Source organism: Mastomys coucha, unplaced genomic scaffold (assembly GCF_008632895.1).
Source record: "Mastomys coucha isolate ucsf_1 unplaced genomic scaffold, UCSF_Mcou_1 pScaffold16, whole genome shotgun sequence".
Lineage (NCBI taxonomy): Eukaryota > Metazoa > Chordata > Mammalia > Rodentia > Muridae > Mastomys > Mastomys coucha.
The window spans coordinates 38092496-38106214 of NW_022196898.1; the positions used below are offsets into that span (position 1 = coordinate 38092496).

The 13719-nt window shown below is 53.0% G+C and overlaps 2 protein-coding genes across 2 annotated transcripts in view; both read left to right on the forward strand.

Annotated features, from left to right (window-relative positions):
• Thbs3 (thrombospondin 3) overlaps positions 1-7316 on the forward strand; it is an 11486-nt gene extending 4170 nt beyond the window's left edge. The window contains exons 9-23 of the mRNA XM_031374481.1: positions 276-416; positions 573-650; positions 1446-1598; positions 1824-1934; positions 2019-2126; positions 3480-3639; positions 3858-3976; positions 4083-4135; positions 4428-4621; positions 4786-4964; positions 5081-5129; positions 5294-5490; positions 5730-5902; positions 6783-6922; positions 7005-7316. Coding sequence (XP_031230341.1) covers positions 276-416; positions 573-650; positions 1446-1598; positions 1824-1934; positions 2019-2126; positions 3480-3639; positions 3858-3976; positions 4083-4135; positions 4428-4621; positions 4786-4964; positions 5081-5129; positions 5294-5490; positions 5730-5902; positions 6783-6922; positions 7005-7063 — 1914 coding nt within the window. The 3' untranslated portion in view covers positions 7064-7316. The remainder of the gene's footprint in view (positions 1-275; positions 417-572; positions 651-1445; positions 1599-1823; positions 1935-2018; positions 2127-3479; positions 3640-3857; positions 3977-4082; positions 4136-4427; positions 4622-4785; positions 4965-5080; positions 5130-5293; positions 5491-5729; positions 5903-6782; positions 6923-7004) is intronic.
• Positions 7317-8764: 1448 nt separating this feature from the next.
• Positions 8765-13524, forward strand: Muc1 (mucin 1, cell surface associated). The gene is made up of 7 exons (XM_031374486.1): positions 8765-9650; positions 10422-11407; positions 11507-11559; positions 11702-11835; positions 11941-12062; positions 12143-12292; positions 13154-13524. Exons 1-7 carry the CDS (start codon positions 9593-9595, stop codon positions 13226-13228), a joined length of 1578 nt encoding a protein of 525 aa, XP_031230346.1. The 5' UTR covers positions 8765-9592; the 3' UTR covers positions 13229-13524.
• The last annotated feature ends 195 nt before the right edge of the window (positions 13525-13719 follow it).

Sequence of the window (13719 nt, forward strand, 5' to 3'; positions counted from 1 at the left end):
GGCAAAAGTTGTTAAGAAGCAGAGGAATTCAGAAGTCAGAGACTAGCAAGGACAGGAAGGAGGAAAAAGATATAGGGTAGACTAGAGGGTTACAGGGTAAAGGAGCTGGGGGAGAGGTAGGGAAGTTTGAGATGGCCAGCCAGGGGAAAAGGAACACCATGAGGTTGGGCTGAGAGCTGCCCAGGGACCAGGAGCCATGATGCTCTTAGGATCACACACAGCTGCCTCACTTCCCCGGGAAATGCCTGACATCTGCCTTCTCATTTGGTTCCCAGTGTGCTCATGCTGACCCCTGTTTCCCGGGGTCCAGCTGCATCAACACCATGCCTGGCTTCCACTGTGAAGCCTGTCCTCCAGGATACAAGGGCACCCGAGTGTCTGGTGTGGGCATCGACTATGCTCGGGCCAGCAAACAGGTCAGATGGTAAAGTCTGTATGGATTTGTGAAAAATGAGATGAGACTCCCCTACATCAGCTCTGGCTTTGGGTCTAAACATGCCAGTGCTCACCCACAGGCCCTGTCGTTAGTGACTTCTGTGACTGTGAGATCCCCCTCAACTCTGCCCTTTTAGGTCTGCAATGACATTGACGAATGTAATGATGGTAACAACGGAGGCTGTGACCCAAATTCCATCTGCACCAACACGGTGGTGAGTTGAACGCCCTGCTTTGCCTGTGACTTTGAAAGGGAGACTGTGTGACTCCCTCTTCAAATGTTCTACTTCTTCCTGTTCCCCTTGGATACCACTCGAGCATTCCCATGAACCTGGCTGAGATGGTGGCCAGGTTCTGATTCTGCCTTTTACTAGCTTTAACTTTAGCAAGTTATTTAATCATTTTGAACCTCAGTTTCCTCATTTGAAAAATGGGGCTTTGGGGGCTGGTGAGATGGCTCAGAGGATAAGAGTACCGACTGCTCTTCCGAAGGTCCCAAGTTCAAATCCCAGCAACCACATGGTGGCTCACAACCACCCATAATGAGATCTGATGCCCTCTCCTGGTGGATCTGAAGACAGCTACAATGTATTTATTTATAGTAATAAATAAATCTTTAAAAAAAAAAAAAGGAAAGGAAAGAAAAATGGGGCTATTATCTACCTTAAAAGAAAGTTGTCCTGAGCTGGAGAGATGGCTCAGTGGTTAGGAACACTGACTGCTCTTCCAGAGGATCTTGGTTCGATTCCTAGCACCCACATGGCAGCTCACACTGTCTCTAACTCCAATATCTGACAGCCTCACACAGACATATAAGCAGGCAAAACACCAATGCACATAAAATTAAAAAAAAAAAAAAAGGTTGTCCTGTGAACCTAAAGGAGATAGATATACCAGGTGTGGTTCTGAGTGGCTGTCTTAGATCCCACGGGTAGAATGAGGTCAGTCCAGGGCTCCTGGTGAGTACATCTGGACATCCTTTCTTCTTAACTCCACCTCCCTACTCTTAGGGGTCTTTCAAATGTGGTCCCTGCCGCCTGGGTTTCCTGGGGAACCAGAGCCAGGGCTGCGTTCCAGCAAGGACCTGCCACAGCCCTGCCCACAGCCCCTGCCACATCCATGCCTACTGTCTCTTTGAACGAAATGGAGCTGTGTCATGCCAGGTAACCTAGACCTAAGATGGGGAGGGAAAAGGGAGGGCTCTGGAGAGATGTGTAAAGCTGGTGAAAATACTTAGGGACTGACCTCAGTGGCTTCATGGGAAAGAGGTAAGCACAGGCTGGGGACTTACTAAGGTGGTGAACAGAGCCCAGAGCAGGGAGAGCAGTGGGGCGGGGCTCAGGGATACAAGGCCCAATGGCTAACGCCTACCATGTGTTTTTCCCTAGTGTAACGTGGGCTGGGCAGGGAATGGGAACGTGTGTGGGCCTGACACAGACATAGACGGCTATCCGGACCAGGCGCTTCCCTGCATGGATAACAACAAGCACTGCAAGCAGGTGCAGGACCATAGGCTGGAGGGGGGCGGTGAAGGGCAGACTCGCTCCCCAGAACTCACCCATGCTCTTCCTCCTGAATCTCAGGACAATTGCCTTTTGACACCCAACTCTGGGCAAGAAGATGCTGATAACGATGGTGTTGGGGACCAGTGTGATGACGATGCTGATGGAGATGGTATCAAGAATGTTGAGGTATGGATGAGAGAGAGAGATAGAGAGAGAAAGAGATGGGGGTGGGGTGGGGGGGAGATATGGCTCCACAAAAGCATAAAGTTAAAAGCACTTGTTGCTCTTGCAAAACATCCTGCACCCACATGGTGGCTTACAAACATCTGTAACTCTAGTTCCATCTCTGGCCTCTCTGGGCACTTCAGTCGTGTGAGGCACAGGCAAACCCCCCATATAGAGAAAATAAAATGAATCTTTAAAAAAAAGGGGGGGGTGGAACTTAGCAGTTAAGAGCACTGACTGCTCTTCCAGAGGTCCCGATGCTTTTTCTGCTGTGTCTGAAGTAAGAGTGTACTCATATACATAAAAACAACAACTTTGAGGTAGATTGGCAATGGTGGCGTGTGCTTGTATAATCCCAGCACTTAGGAGATAGAGGCAGGAGGATCACTCACTGCAAGGTGGAGGTCAACCTGGGCTACAGAATGAGATCCTGTCTCTAAAAACCAAACAAGGCCAGTGTGGTAGCTCAGAGCAAGTAAAGGCACTTGCCACCAAGCCTAGTGATTTGAGTTTAATCCCTGGACCTTGTATGGTGGGAGGAGAGCATCTATTGTTACACAAATTGTCCTCTGACCTCCATATAGGCACAGTGGCACTTGTGTGGCCACATACATACCCTACATAAATAAGTACATGTAAGAAAAGGAAAGAGGGCTGGAGAGATGTCTCAGTGGTTAAGTGCACTGTCTGACCTTCTGGAGGTCCCTAGTTCAATTCCCAGCACCAACATGGCAGTTTACAACTGCCTGTAATTCTAGTTCGAGGGGATCTTACACAGACATACATGCAGTTAAACCACCAATGCACAGAAGATCAAAATAAATACATCTTAAGAAAAAAAAAAAAAAAGAGATGAAACAAAAACAAAAGAAAAGCCAGGCCCTATACTATGCCACACGCCTCTAATCCCAGTACTCAGGAGGCTGAGTCAGGTGGGGCCCTGTAGTCTACATAGTGGATTCCAGGCCAACAAGAGCTACATAGCGAGACCCTGTCTTAAAACAAACAACAGAACCACCCAAAACAAAACAAAACAGCAACCACCTCTAAAGGCAAAAGACCTTCAGCGCCTCTCAGCTCCCGTGCTCTCCCAGTGTTGTGGTCTCTCCTTGTGAATCCCTCTATCCTGTGTTTTCTGGGCCCTTGGCCTTCTCTAGGAACATACCTATGAAATGAACTGTGGAGATCTGTTCCTGGTTGAGTGGGTGGGACAGCACCAACCAGTGGGCAAATACAGGGTATCATCTTTGACCAGGGCATGGAGAAAGGAAGTATGGGGACTTCTGACCCTTCTGTCCCCACCCCTTTGTCCAGGACAATTGCCGACTGTTCCCCAACAAGGACCAGCAGAATTCAGACACAGATTCATTTGGTGATGCCTGCGACAACTGTCCCAATGTTCCCAACAATGACCAGAAGGACACGGATGGCAATGGGGAAGGAGATGCCTGTGACAACGATGTGGACGGGGATGGTGCAAGCCTGGGGCTGGGATGGCTGGGAGATCTAAGGGGAGAGGCCAGGAGCTTGGGAGTCAGTAGCAATGGGGGACATAGCCTTATAGTCACTGGCCCAAGAACATGAAGTGGTCAAGCAAGATGTAGTCAAGTCTCACAAGGTCCGAGCGGGTTTCCTGACCAAGCTCAGGCCTGTCCCGCAAGCAGCAACAGCACTGTTTCTCATGTCCATCAGGCATCCCCAACGGGTTAGACAACTGCCCTAAAGTACCCAACCCACTACAGACAGACCGGGATGAAGATGGAGTGGGAGACGCTTGCGACAGCTGCCCAGAAATGAGCAATCCTACCCAGGTACAGGGGAGTGTTGAGGGTGGGGAGGGTGGGGATTTGGTGAATGAGGCCCAGTCCTTTAGACTCTCAGTTACCAGGAAATGGTGACATCAGACCCCTCTCTCAGACAGATGCAGACAGCGACCTGGTGGGGGATGTCTGTGACACCAATGAAGACAGGTAGGGTCTGGGCCGAGGGATCCAGGGTCTCCCAGGGAATCTCCGGGGGGATTTTTTTTCCTTTCTTCTTTCTCAGTTGCCTCTGTGATGTAAGCTTAACTCACCAGCCCTACTAAGCAGGAAATCATTCTCACTGTCTACCCTCCATTCCCACTGCTGGATTTCCATCTCCTCTGAATGATGGCCAGGGAACCGGGTAGAAGGGTAGGCAGGCCCCAGAGAACACACAGAAGATAAGGAAAAGATGGAGCCCACCATCTCAGGTGAGATCTGTTCATTTTCTTCTGAGCAGCGATGGAGACGGGCACCAGGACACCAAGGACAACTGTCCTCAGCTGCCAAATAGCTCTCAGCTGGACTCGGACAATGACGGGCTTGGAGATGAGTGTGACGGGGACGATGACAATGACGGTGTCCCAGATTACGTGCCTCCCGGGCCTGATAACTGTCGCCTGGTACCCAATCCTAATCAGAAGGACTCAGATGGTAAGGCTTGGAGTCCCAGAGACTGTTAAGCTGATCCAGGCTGTGCTCAGGAGGCAGGCCTACTGAGGGGAGGGAAGGGTGGAAGGGTGGGGGTGGGGGGCACTCAGGAAGAACCCGGTGGTGACAGTCAGCAGGGCCTGAGTGCCTAGCCTCACTCTCTTCAGGCAACGGTATTGGTGATGTCTGTGAGGATGACTTTGACAATGACGCAGTGGTTGACCCTCTGGATGTGTGCCCGGAAAGTGCAGAAGTTACCCTCACAGACTTCCGGGCCTACCAGACTGTGATTCTGGATCCTGAGGGTGATGCCCAGATCGATCCAAACTGGGTGGTGCTCAACCAGGTATGCAGGGCCATAGGCTGGGCAAGGGCTGTCAGACCTGGCTGCCTGTTGGGACCTGAGGCGTCATTGTCCACCTGGATGAGGGCTTTTTCTCTTTCTTCCTTTGTCAACCCCAGGGCATGGAAATTGTTCAAACTATGAACAGTGACCCGGGTCTTGCAGTTGGTATGTAATTTCCAAAGGGAAAGCTCCTATGGAGGTTAGATGGGAGGATTTGCAGGGGGCTTACTAGTCCTATATGCAACAGGCATCTCTGCGCCCATACCCACCCCACAATAGGCTGCCAGGCAGCTTTACTGCCCCTAACATTTACTCTGTTCCCGCTCTAGGATACACGGCCTTCAATGGTGTGGACTTCGAAGGCACTTTCCACGTGAACACAGTCACTGATGATGACTATGCAGGCTTCCTCTTCAGTTACCAGGATAGTGGCCGCTTCTATGTGGTCATGTGGAAACAGACGGAGCAGACTTATTGGCAGGCCACGCCTTTCAGAGCAGTGGCCCAACCAGGGCTGCAGCTCAAGGTATCCCAGCTGCTCACTTTCCCTATCCCAATGACCTTCCTAAAGCTGTGGGGGCTCGCAGGGCCCCCACTGCCTGCGAGCTTTCCACCCAGACATCAGGTCTGGAGTTCAACTGTATGGAATTCCAGAGACTTCTCTTCCTGTTCCCTTTGACTTCCTTTCTCACCACTCTTCCCACCTTTTGTCTCCCTTCACCCTGGTCCTGTGATTGACACACTATCTTTGTCAATGACTCCCAGGCAGTGACATCAATATCTGGCCCAGGTGAGCACCTCCGGAATGCTCTGTGGCATACTGGCCACACCCCTGATCAGGTACGACTGCTGTGGACTGACCCACGGAATGTGGGTTGGCGAGACAAGACTTCCTATAGATGGCGGCTGCTCCACCGGCCCCAAGTTGGCTACATCCGGTAAGGAAAAGGCTTGAGCCCCGGAGATGGGGACAGGGGACGAGACTCAGCCTTCTATGCCCTCTAGCTAGAAGGGACTTGGGGACTGTGGCCTTCCCTCTGCTCATTTCCTTGCTGTCTTTGGTAGGGCTTGCAGCCAGTTCCTTCCAGTTTCCCTTCTCAACACAGAGGAGGTGGTATCAGGCACACCATTCCTTGGCATCCAGTTTCCTCTCTAAATCCGGGGTGTTGAGCTAGATGCCCTTCATTTCTCTGAGAGCCTCTAGACCAGGGCAGTCTGTGGAAGAACCTGTCCCTTCCAGCCCCTCAAGTGTCCAGAACCTGCTCCAGCAGCATCTGACTTTGGAAAGGGACCGTGATTTACAGAAGAGTAAATTGAGACCCAGAGTTTACAGGCCTCTCGGTTTGATTTTTCCCTCCAAGTGTCCCCAGTTGGTGCGAATCAGCCTGGAGAAGGGAAGGGAAAGGGTCTGCCTAAAAGTGGGGCTTCCTGTGGCCAGTAGCCTAGAAGCCTGGGGCTGTGTTGGTTCCTCTTTAAGGTACCTAGAGCAGTGGGGCGCCAGGGCAGAGGATAAATGAGGGGTGGTGGACTAGAGCCTGGGAAGCGGGTGACTTCACCCCCAGCCTTTTGTGCTCATTGCCATAGCAACCCAATCCTTGCTAGGAATGTGCTGGTGCTTTGAGATGCAAAAGGGGCTGGACAAAGAGCTAGGGGCCCATGGCCTGAGAAAAAGCACCTCTCCCTCCTGTTCCAGCCTTCCCTCCCTTCCCTCGGGACTAGTGAGCCCAAGGGGAGGGGTGCAGGAGACCCCGAGACCCCAGGACAGTGGCGCAGTGCTCACTGGCCCCTTAGCACCAATGATGTCTCTGTTCCGGACAGGGTGAAGCTCTATGAGGGTCCCCAGCTAGTGGCGGATTCTGGGGTGATCATTGATACGTCCATGAGAGGGGGGCGTCTTGGTGTATTCTGCTTCTCCCAAGAAAACATCATTTGGTCCAATCTCCAGTACCGATGCAATGGTGAGACTCTAGACTGAGGTCAGCTTGACCTGTGCCCTGGGAAAACTATGTCCTCTGACCCTGACTTATTTTCCCTCTTCAGACACAGTGCCTGAGGACTTTGAGCCATTCCGGAGGCAACTGCTCCAGGGAAGGGTGTGAGGAGGCGGCCACGGGATTCAGATCCTGATTGGAGACCCTTTGCTGTTGGACTCTGTCTGGAGACCCTGGGGTCTAACCTACAGCCCCTCAGCCTAACAGATGGTTCTCTGGCACCCATCAGGGAGCTCAGCCCCAGACGGGTAGCGACACCATTGTGCAGGGGTTGGGAGACTTTCAAGGGGGTATTATTACTCAGGTTCTAACCCCAGGAAAGACAACAGCACATTGCCATAAAGTTTCAGTTATTTTCTAAGTCAGTGCAATTGTTTATTTTAGGCCTTTTCCGGCACAGAAAGGAACCTGAAGGGAAAGAAAGGCTGGTAGTTTGCAGGTTAGAGAGCGAGGGAAAGTTTGACTGAGTTGAGGTGTGGGTGGGAAAAGTACCAAATGAAGGATGAGGTTGGAGGGTGGCTAAGCTCCTTCCAGCCCCACTTACTCACCGTGGCTGCCGCAACACTTCAGTCTAAGCTTGGTAGAGTTCGAAAGCCTGGTGGCCGGGGCTGCCCCACTCTGGGTGAGGGGGCGCCGGGGGGCCGAGGGGGCCGGAGGCCGGGACGAGTGCAATATTGGCAGGGGAAAGAACAACACTGCACCGCGTCCCGTCCCTCCCGCCCACCCGGGGCTCTGGAGTCCCTCTCCCTACCACCTGGGCCGCTGGAGCCCAGGGACAGGGGTGCTCTGAAGAGTTTGGGTCACCTTAGAGGTGCGCCAGAGCCTGGATACCCGAAGAGTGAAAAAGGTGGCGAAAGGGAAAGGGTGAGGAGGGAAGGGGAGCTTCTGGTGCCCCGGAAGGCCACTTTCCAACGCCAAAGCAGTGCGCGCGCTTGCTCTTTAAATACTCAGACTGAGAGGCGCGGAGCCATTGCCATGGTGACGGGTGTCCCAGCAACCGAATTGAATGGCTGTTGCCTGGCAATCCTAGGAGTTGGGGTTTGGTGCCGCCCACTTAAATACTTGTGGGCGAGCTGACGTAGGGCGTCCCCACTCCCGCCCGGAGCTGGCCTGACAAAGCCGCTCAGAGGCGGGACACACGGCGGGAGCGTGGGATCCACGCCTCCGTTCTTGCACCTCCGAAATGTTTTTAAAGTATTAGTTTCCGTTTTGTATTTGTTGGGACTAAGAACTGTTTGCCTACAGTTGTAACTGCTCCTGCTGGTTTACACCGCAACCTATGCTTGCGGGATCCAGCCAGGCATCCTCAGTCCGTGTTGCTGTGAACCCAAATCCCTCTCCAAACCCAACTATTTCTGCCCTTCAGAATACCTTTCGGTTCACCCTAAAAACATACACACGGGTTTGCCTTGTTTCACGTGCTTGTTCACCCCAAATATTATTCCTTTCCCAGATACATCTCAACGTTCCCAAATTCCATGATCGGTCCACCTACTTACTCTCTGCCTCCTAAATATCTAGCTACCTGTACATAACCTGTCCCACCCTTCCTCCCCAATTCAATGTCATCACACAACTTGAGGCTTCCTTCCACATACCTTGGGGCTCCACCCACTTATACCCTGCCCCAAACACCATCTCCAGAAGTCTAAGTAGCCCAGGCAATGACCCTTGCTTCTCCCCTACACTATGCATTCCTTCCTATCTCTCCGAGGCATTGATTCTTTTCGCCAAGGCAACAATTAACTTCCCTAAGATGTCTCAACTTGGGCTGCGCTGCCAAGCCTTCGGCGGGTGCGAGTACGCCGCGCGACGCTCGCGGTGACCACTAGAGGGCAGGCGTTTCCGGGTAGAAGGACCGGTCAACCTGCCACTCAAGGTGGAGGGTTGGGTAGGAAGGACCTTAGGCTTCAGTGGAGCCCAAGTTTCGTCCTTTTAAGTGGAAATTTCCCCCACCGCCTTTTTCTCGGGAGAAAGCCAAAGAGAGACCCAGGCTACTGGAAAGTCTGGCAGGGGCGGGGACTGTGGTTTTCAGAGTACAGGGAGCGGTTAGAAGGGTGGGGCTGTTCCGGGAAGTGGCGCGGGGGGGGGCGCAGTGCGGGGAGAGAGACTAAAACTAGCGACCTGTTCGCGGTTATCCAGCTCCCTTATGTCCTCTCAACTTATGAGAAGTGGTTTTCAAGGACCCGCAGAGAGAATAGGAAAAGGGATCGGAGGACCTAGGGGTGGGCTTCCCTAGTCTTCTTGTCCAGGGTCTTCCTGCGTCCCCCTTCCTCCTCTTGACCGTTGCTCTGGGACTAAAACCAGAACCAGGGGGCCCCAGGTTTCCTCCACATACACACCTGGGGTAGTCAAGGTTGGTAAAAGTGGGAAGCCACATGGAGAAAAAAACAGGTTGTCATAAGGTTGAGTGGAGCCCAAGTACCCTACACAGGAATGACTGGGGAGGAGGAGGAGGAGGAAAGAATAGGGGAGGGGGCGGAGTTTTGTTACCTGTTACCTGTCACCTGCTCTGACTGTGCCTAGGGCGGGAGGGGGACTGGTATAAAGCAGCAGGCACCAGCGCCGGTCCACCTCACACACGCAGCGCCAGCCTTGAGTCTGTTTCTACCCTCTTCCCGCCTGTTCACCACCACCATGACCCCGGGCATTCGGGCTCCTTTCTTCATGCTGCTACTTCTAGCAAGCCTAAAAGGTGAGAGGCGCGAGGTGTGGAGGGGCTGTGCTGTTCAGGTGGGACTCCTAGTCTTTCTGTGGCATTTGTCTACTGGGAGATGGCACCATGAGAGTCATATATGGCCATCCATACAGGGAGGCCCAGTATGTGCCCGAGGGAAAGAGGCTAAGGAAGGAGACTGAGAAGAGGTAAGTCCCAGGAGAGTGGACACCATCGTAGGCAAATATTCTTTGTGGGGAGTAGAGAGGCTGTGTCAGAAGTAGCTCCGGAGTGGAAGAATGGGGCCGTGTGCAAAGGTTCCAGTCTATAGTTCCCACACTCAGGACGCTCAGGTTCACAGAGAGTTCAGGGCCAGCCTAGGCTACAGTATGAATACTTGTCTCGAGTGGAGGAATGAATAAGCCAGAAGCAGAGACATTTAGGGAGGGAGGATGAAGGATGAAGGCAAACTAGGGGCTACCTGATGTTAACTGGATCCCCCTTCCTTCTGGGGTTACTTTGCTTTCAGAGTTTATATTTTTCTTCTTGCTTTGATTTTATTCATCAACCCAGTAGTTTTGGTTTGTTGTTGCTGTTTTATAACTTTGGTTCTAGCTGGAACTAAAACATCACACACGTTATCCCAAAGGAACCCAGTGTCCAACTCTGCTGATTAGTGCTGTGAGCATAAAAACAGTTTACCCCTCACCTTCCACTCTGGTTCAGGTTTTCTTGCCCTTCCAAGTCAGGAAAATAGTGTTATCTCATCTCAGGACACCAGCAGTTCCTTAACATCAACTACCACTCCAGTCCACAGCGGCAACTCAGATCCAGCCACCAGCACTCCAGTCCACAGTGGTGACTCAGACCCCATCAGCAGCCCTCCAGGGGACTCTACCAGCTCTCCAACTCATAGTAGCACCTCGTCCCCAGCCACCACACTTCCAGGGGACTCAACCAGCCCCACAGTCCACAGTGGTGACTCAGATCTAGTCATCAGCCCTCCGGTGGACTCTACCAGCTCTCCAGTCCACAGTAGCCCCTTATCTCCAGCCATGAGACCTCCAGGAGACTCTACCAACACTGAGGTCCACGGTGGCACTTTATCGGCTCCAGTCACCACATCCACCAGTTCTCCAGTAGTGCACAGTAGCACCTTGCCCCCAGCCACCAGCCCTGAAGGGGACTCTACCAGTTCTCCAGTAGTGCACAGTAGCACCTTGCCCCCAGCCACCAGCCCTGAAGGGGACTCTACCAGTTCTCCAGTAGTCCACTTTGGCATCCCATTGGCTCCAGCCACCGGACCTCCAGAGGACTCTACCAGTGGACCTCCAGAGGACTCTACCAGTACTACAGTCCACAGTGTTGACACAGACTCAGCCACCACCCCTCCAGGGGACTCCACCAGCTCTCCAGTCCACCATGGTACCTCAGCTACAACTAATAGCTCTGAATCAGACTTGGCCACCACTCCAGTTTACAGTAGCATGCCATCCTCTACTACCAAGGCTACATCAGGCTCAGCTGACCACAATGGCACCCGGCCTTCAGTGCCAAGTCAGCATCCTATTTCTCCTACCATGGCCGCCACCTCCAGCAACAGCACTATTGCCAGCAGCTCTTACATTAGCACAGTGCCTTTCCCTACCTTCTCCAGTAACAGTTCACCCCAGTTGTCTGTTGGGGTCTCCTTCTTCTTGTTGTCTTTTTATATTCGGAACCACCCATTTAATTCTTCTCTGGAAGACCCCAGCTCCAACTATTACCAAGAACTGAAGAGGAACATTTCTGGGTTGGTGGGTATCAGCCTGCTCTCTGCCATGCTCCCCTGACATAACTCTTCAGGAAGGCATGAATCTTTTACATCAATCCTGAGTCTTCTCCTCTTCTCCCAGTTTCTGCAGATTTTTAACCAAGATTTTCTGGGGATCTCTACTATCAAGTTCAGGTACAGTTCTGGACTTGACTTGTGGAAGGGATGGATAGTCTCACGACTTTGTGATGTTTTGGGGCTGGGGGTGGGCTGGGGTGGGGAACGCTGAGCTATATAAGTAGAGAATCTGGCTGAGCTCCCCATTTCCTGTGACCAGGTCCGGCTCGGTGGTGGTAGAATCGACTATGATTTTCCGGGAGGGTACTTTCAGTGCCTCTGAAGTGAAGTCACAGCTTATCCAGCATAAGAAGGAGGCAGAGGAGTATAATCTGACTATTTCAGAAGTCAATGGTGAGGTGATGGCCCCAGCTGTAGCCTGGCACCATACTTTTGGTGCTAGGAGGTGGGAAATCCACCTCCTTCGGGGACTTCCCTGACCACTGTTTTCCCTTCTAGTGAATGAGATGCAGTTCCCTTCCTCTGCCCAGTCTTGGCCTGGGGTGCCAGGCTGGGGCATCGCCCTGCTGGTGCTGGTCTGTATTTTGGTTGCTTTGGCTGTCATCTATTGTATTGCCCTGGTAAGTCTCAGGCCTTCCTCAGTGTGCCCCTGGTGAACGGAGTCCCGCTGGCTGGGCAGTACCATCTCCTGTCTCCCTAGGCAGTGTGCCAGTGCCGCCGAAAGAGCTACGGGCAACTGGACCTCTTTCCCACCCAGGACACCTACCATCCCATGAGTGAATACCCTACCTACCACACTCACGGGCGCTATGTGCCTCCTGGCAGTACCAAACGTAGCCCCTATGAGGAGGTAAAGTGTGTCCCACGGGTTGGGCCAGCGACCTGGGCAGGGTGGGGCCTTCTGAAGGGGCACTCGAGAAACCCAAGGAGTACCAGAGAGGTGAGCAGTGGAGGGCTCGGCAAGGTTGGGCATGGGAGGTAGAGTTCTGGGGGTCAGACCTTGGGAGACTACAGAAAAAAAAAGAAGTGTCTGCACTACCAGTCTTCCCCCAAAAAGCCCCACTGTCTACCTGTACCAATCTGTACTCATTAGGATGCCCAGAGGTGAAGCAAGGTGATACTGTGCCCCCTGGGGGCCCCACCCACTGCATTCCCACTGGCCTCCTAGGGGTCGGTCGGGGAGTCGATACAGAAGGCTGGGGTGGAGTGAAAAAGAGCGGGCTGAGGGAGTTCTTGGGAGTTTTAGGAAAGCAAGGCTCCCTCTCTCTTCCCTCCCTCAGCCTTTCCCTACAGAAGCTAGTAAATAATTACTGTGGCCACCTGAGACCAAAAGGCCGGTGAGACCAAAAGGCCAGTGGGTGGGGAACAACAGAGACAAGAATGTTCTTTTCTCACCCCACTTTCCTGCTCCTCCAGATCTACACACACACACACACACACACACACACACACACAGCCCTTTGGGCCAGAGGATCAAAAAAATAAAAGGAGAGAAAGACAGGCGGGGCCTACAAGAGGGCTAGGGACTTACAGCCAAGAGGGGGGAGGGGGCCGTGGAGTTGTGTGTTTACAGTCACCTGGCGGCTCTGGGGCCAGCAGGTGCACACTCTGAATTAACCCCTTGAGAGCTTGCCAGGCCCCTGGCCCCAGGTGCCATCAGGGTTCTACCTGGAAGGTTCTTTTTCCCTGAATTTATTTCCCCTCCACTCAGGTTTTGGCAGGGAATGGCAGTAGCAGTCTCTCCTACACCAACCCGGCTTTGGCAACCACTTCTGCCAACTTGTAGGAGCAAGTCACCTCACCCACTGGGGGCAGCTGTGGCAGTCTGCTCCCTCAGCGGTCACTGCCAGACCCCTGCACTCTGATCTGGGCTGGTGAGCCAGGACTTCTGGTAGGCTACTCCCGGCCTTCCTCAGAGGCTTGTCACGCTCCTCAACCTTGGTAGCCTGGTGAAGCCCAGCCCGGCCCTGGGGGACACTGGGGTAGTGATGGCTCTCAGAAGGACTGGCCTAGAAAACCTGGAGACAGGGATGGGAACCCAAAAATGGCTGAATAAAAGACGGCCTCCTGTTAGTTACGCCAGATGTGGTTCTTCATCTGTCACTCTTGGATCAGAGCAGCCAGAAAGTGGCTATGAGGGGCCTGGAAGGGGTCTTTGGGGAAGGACCCCCAAAGGCAAGGAGCCACAGAGAGGTGGAGGGCTGGGGGCATTCAAAAACAGGGATATGGGGAAGAGGTGACCCAGGGACACAGAGGTGGCCTGAGAAAGAACCCAAG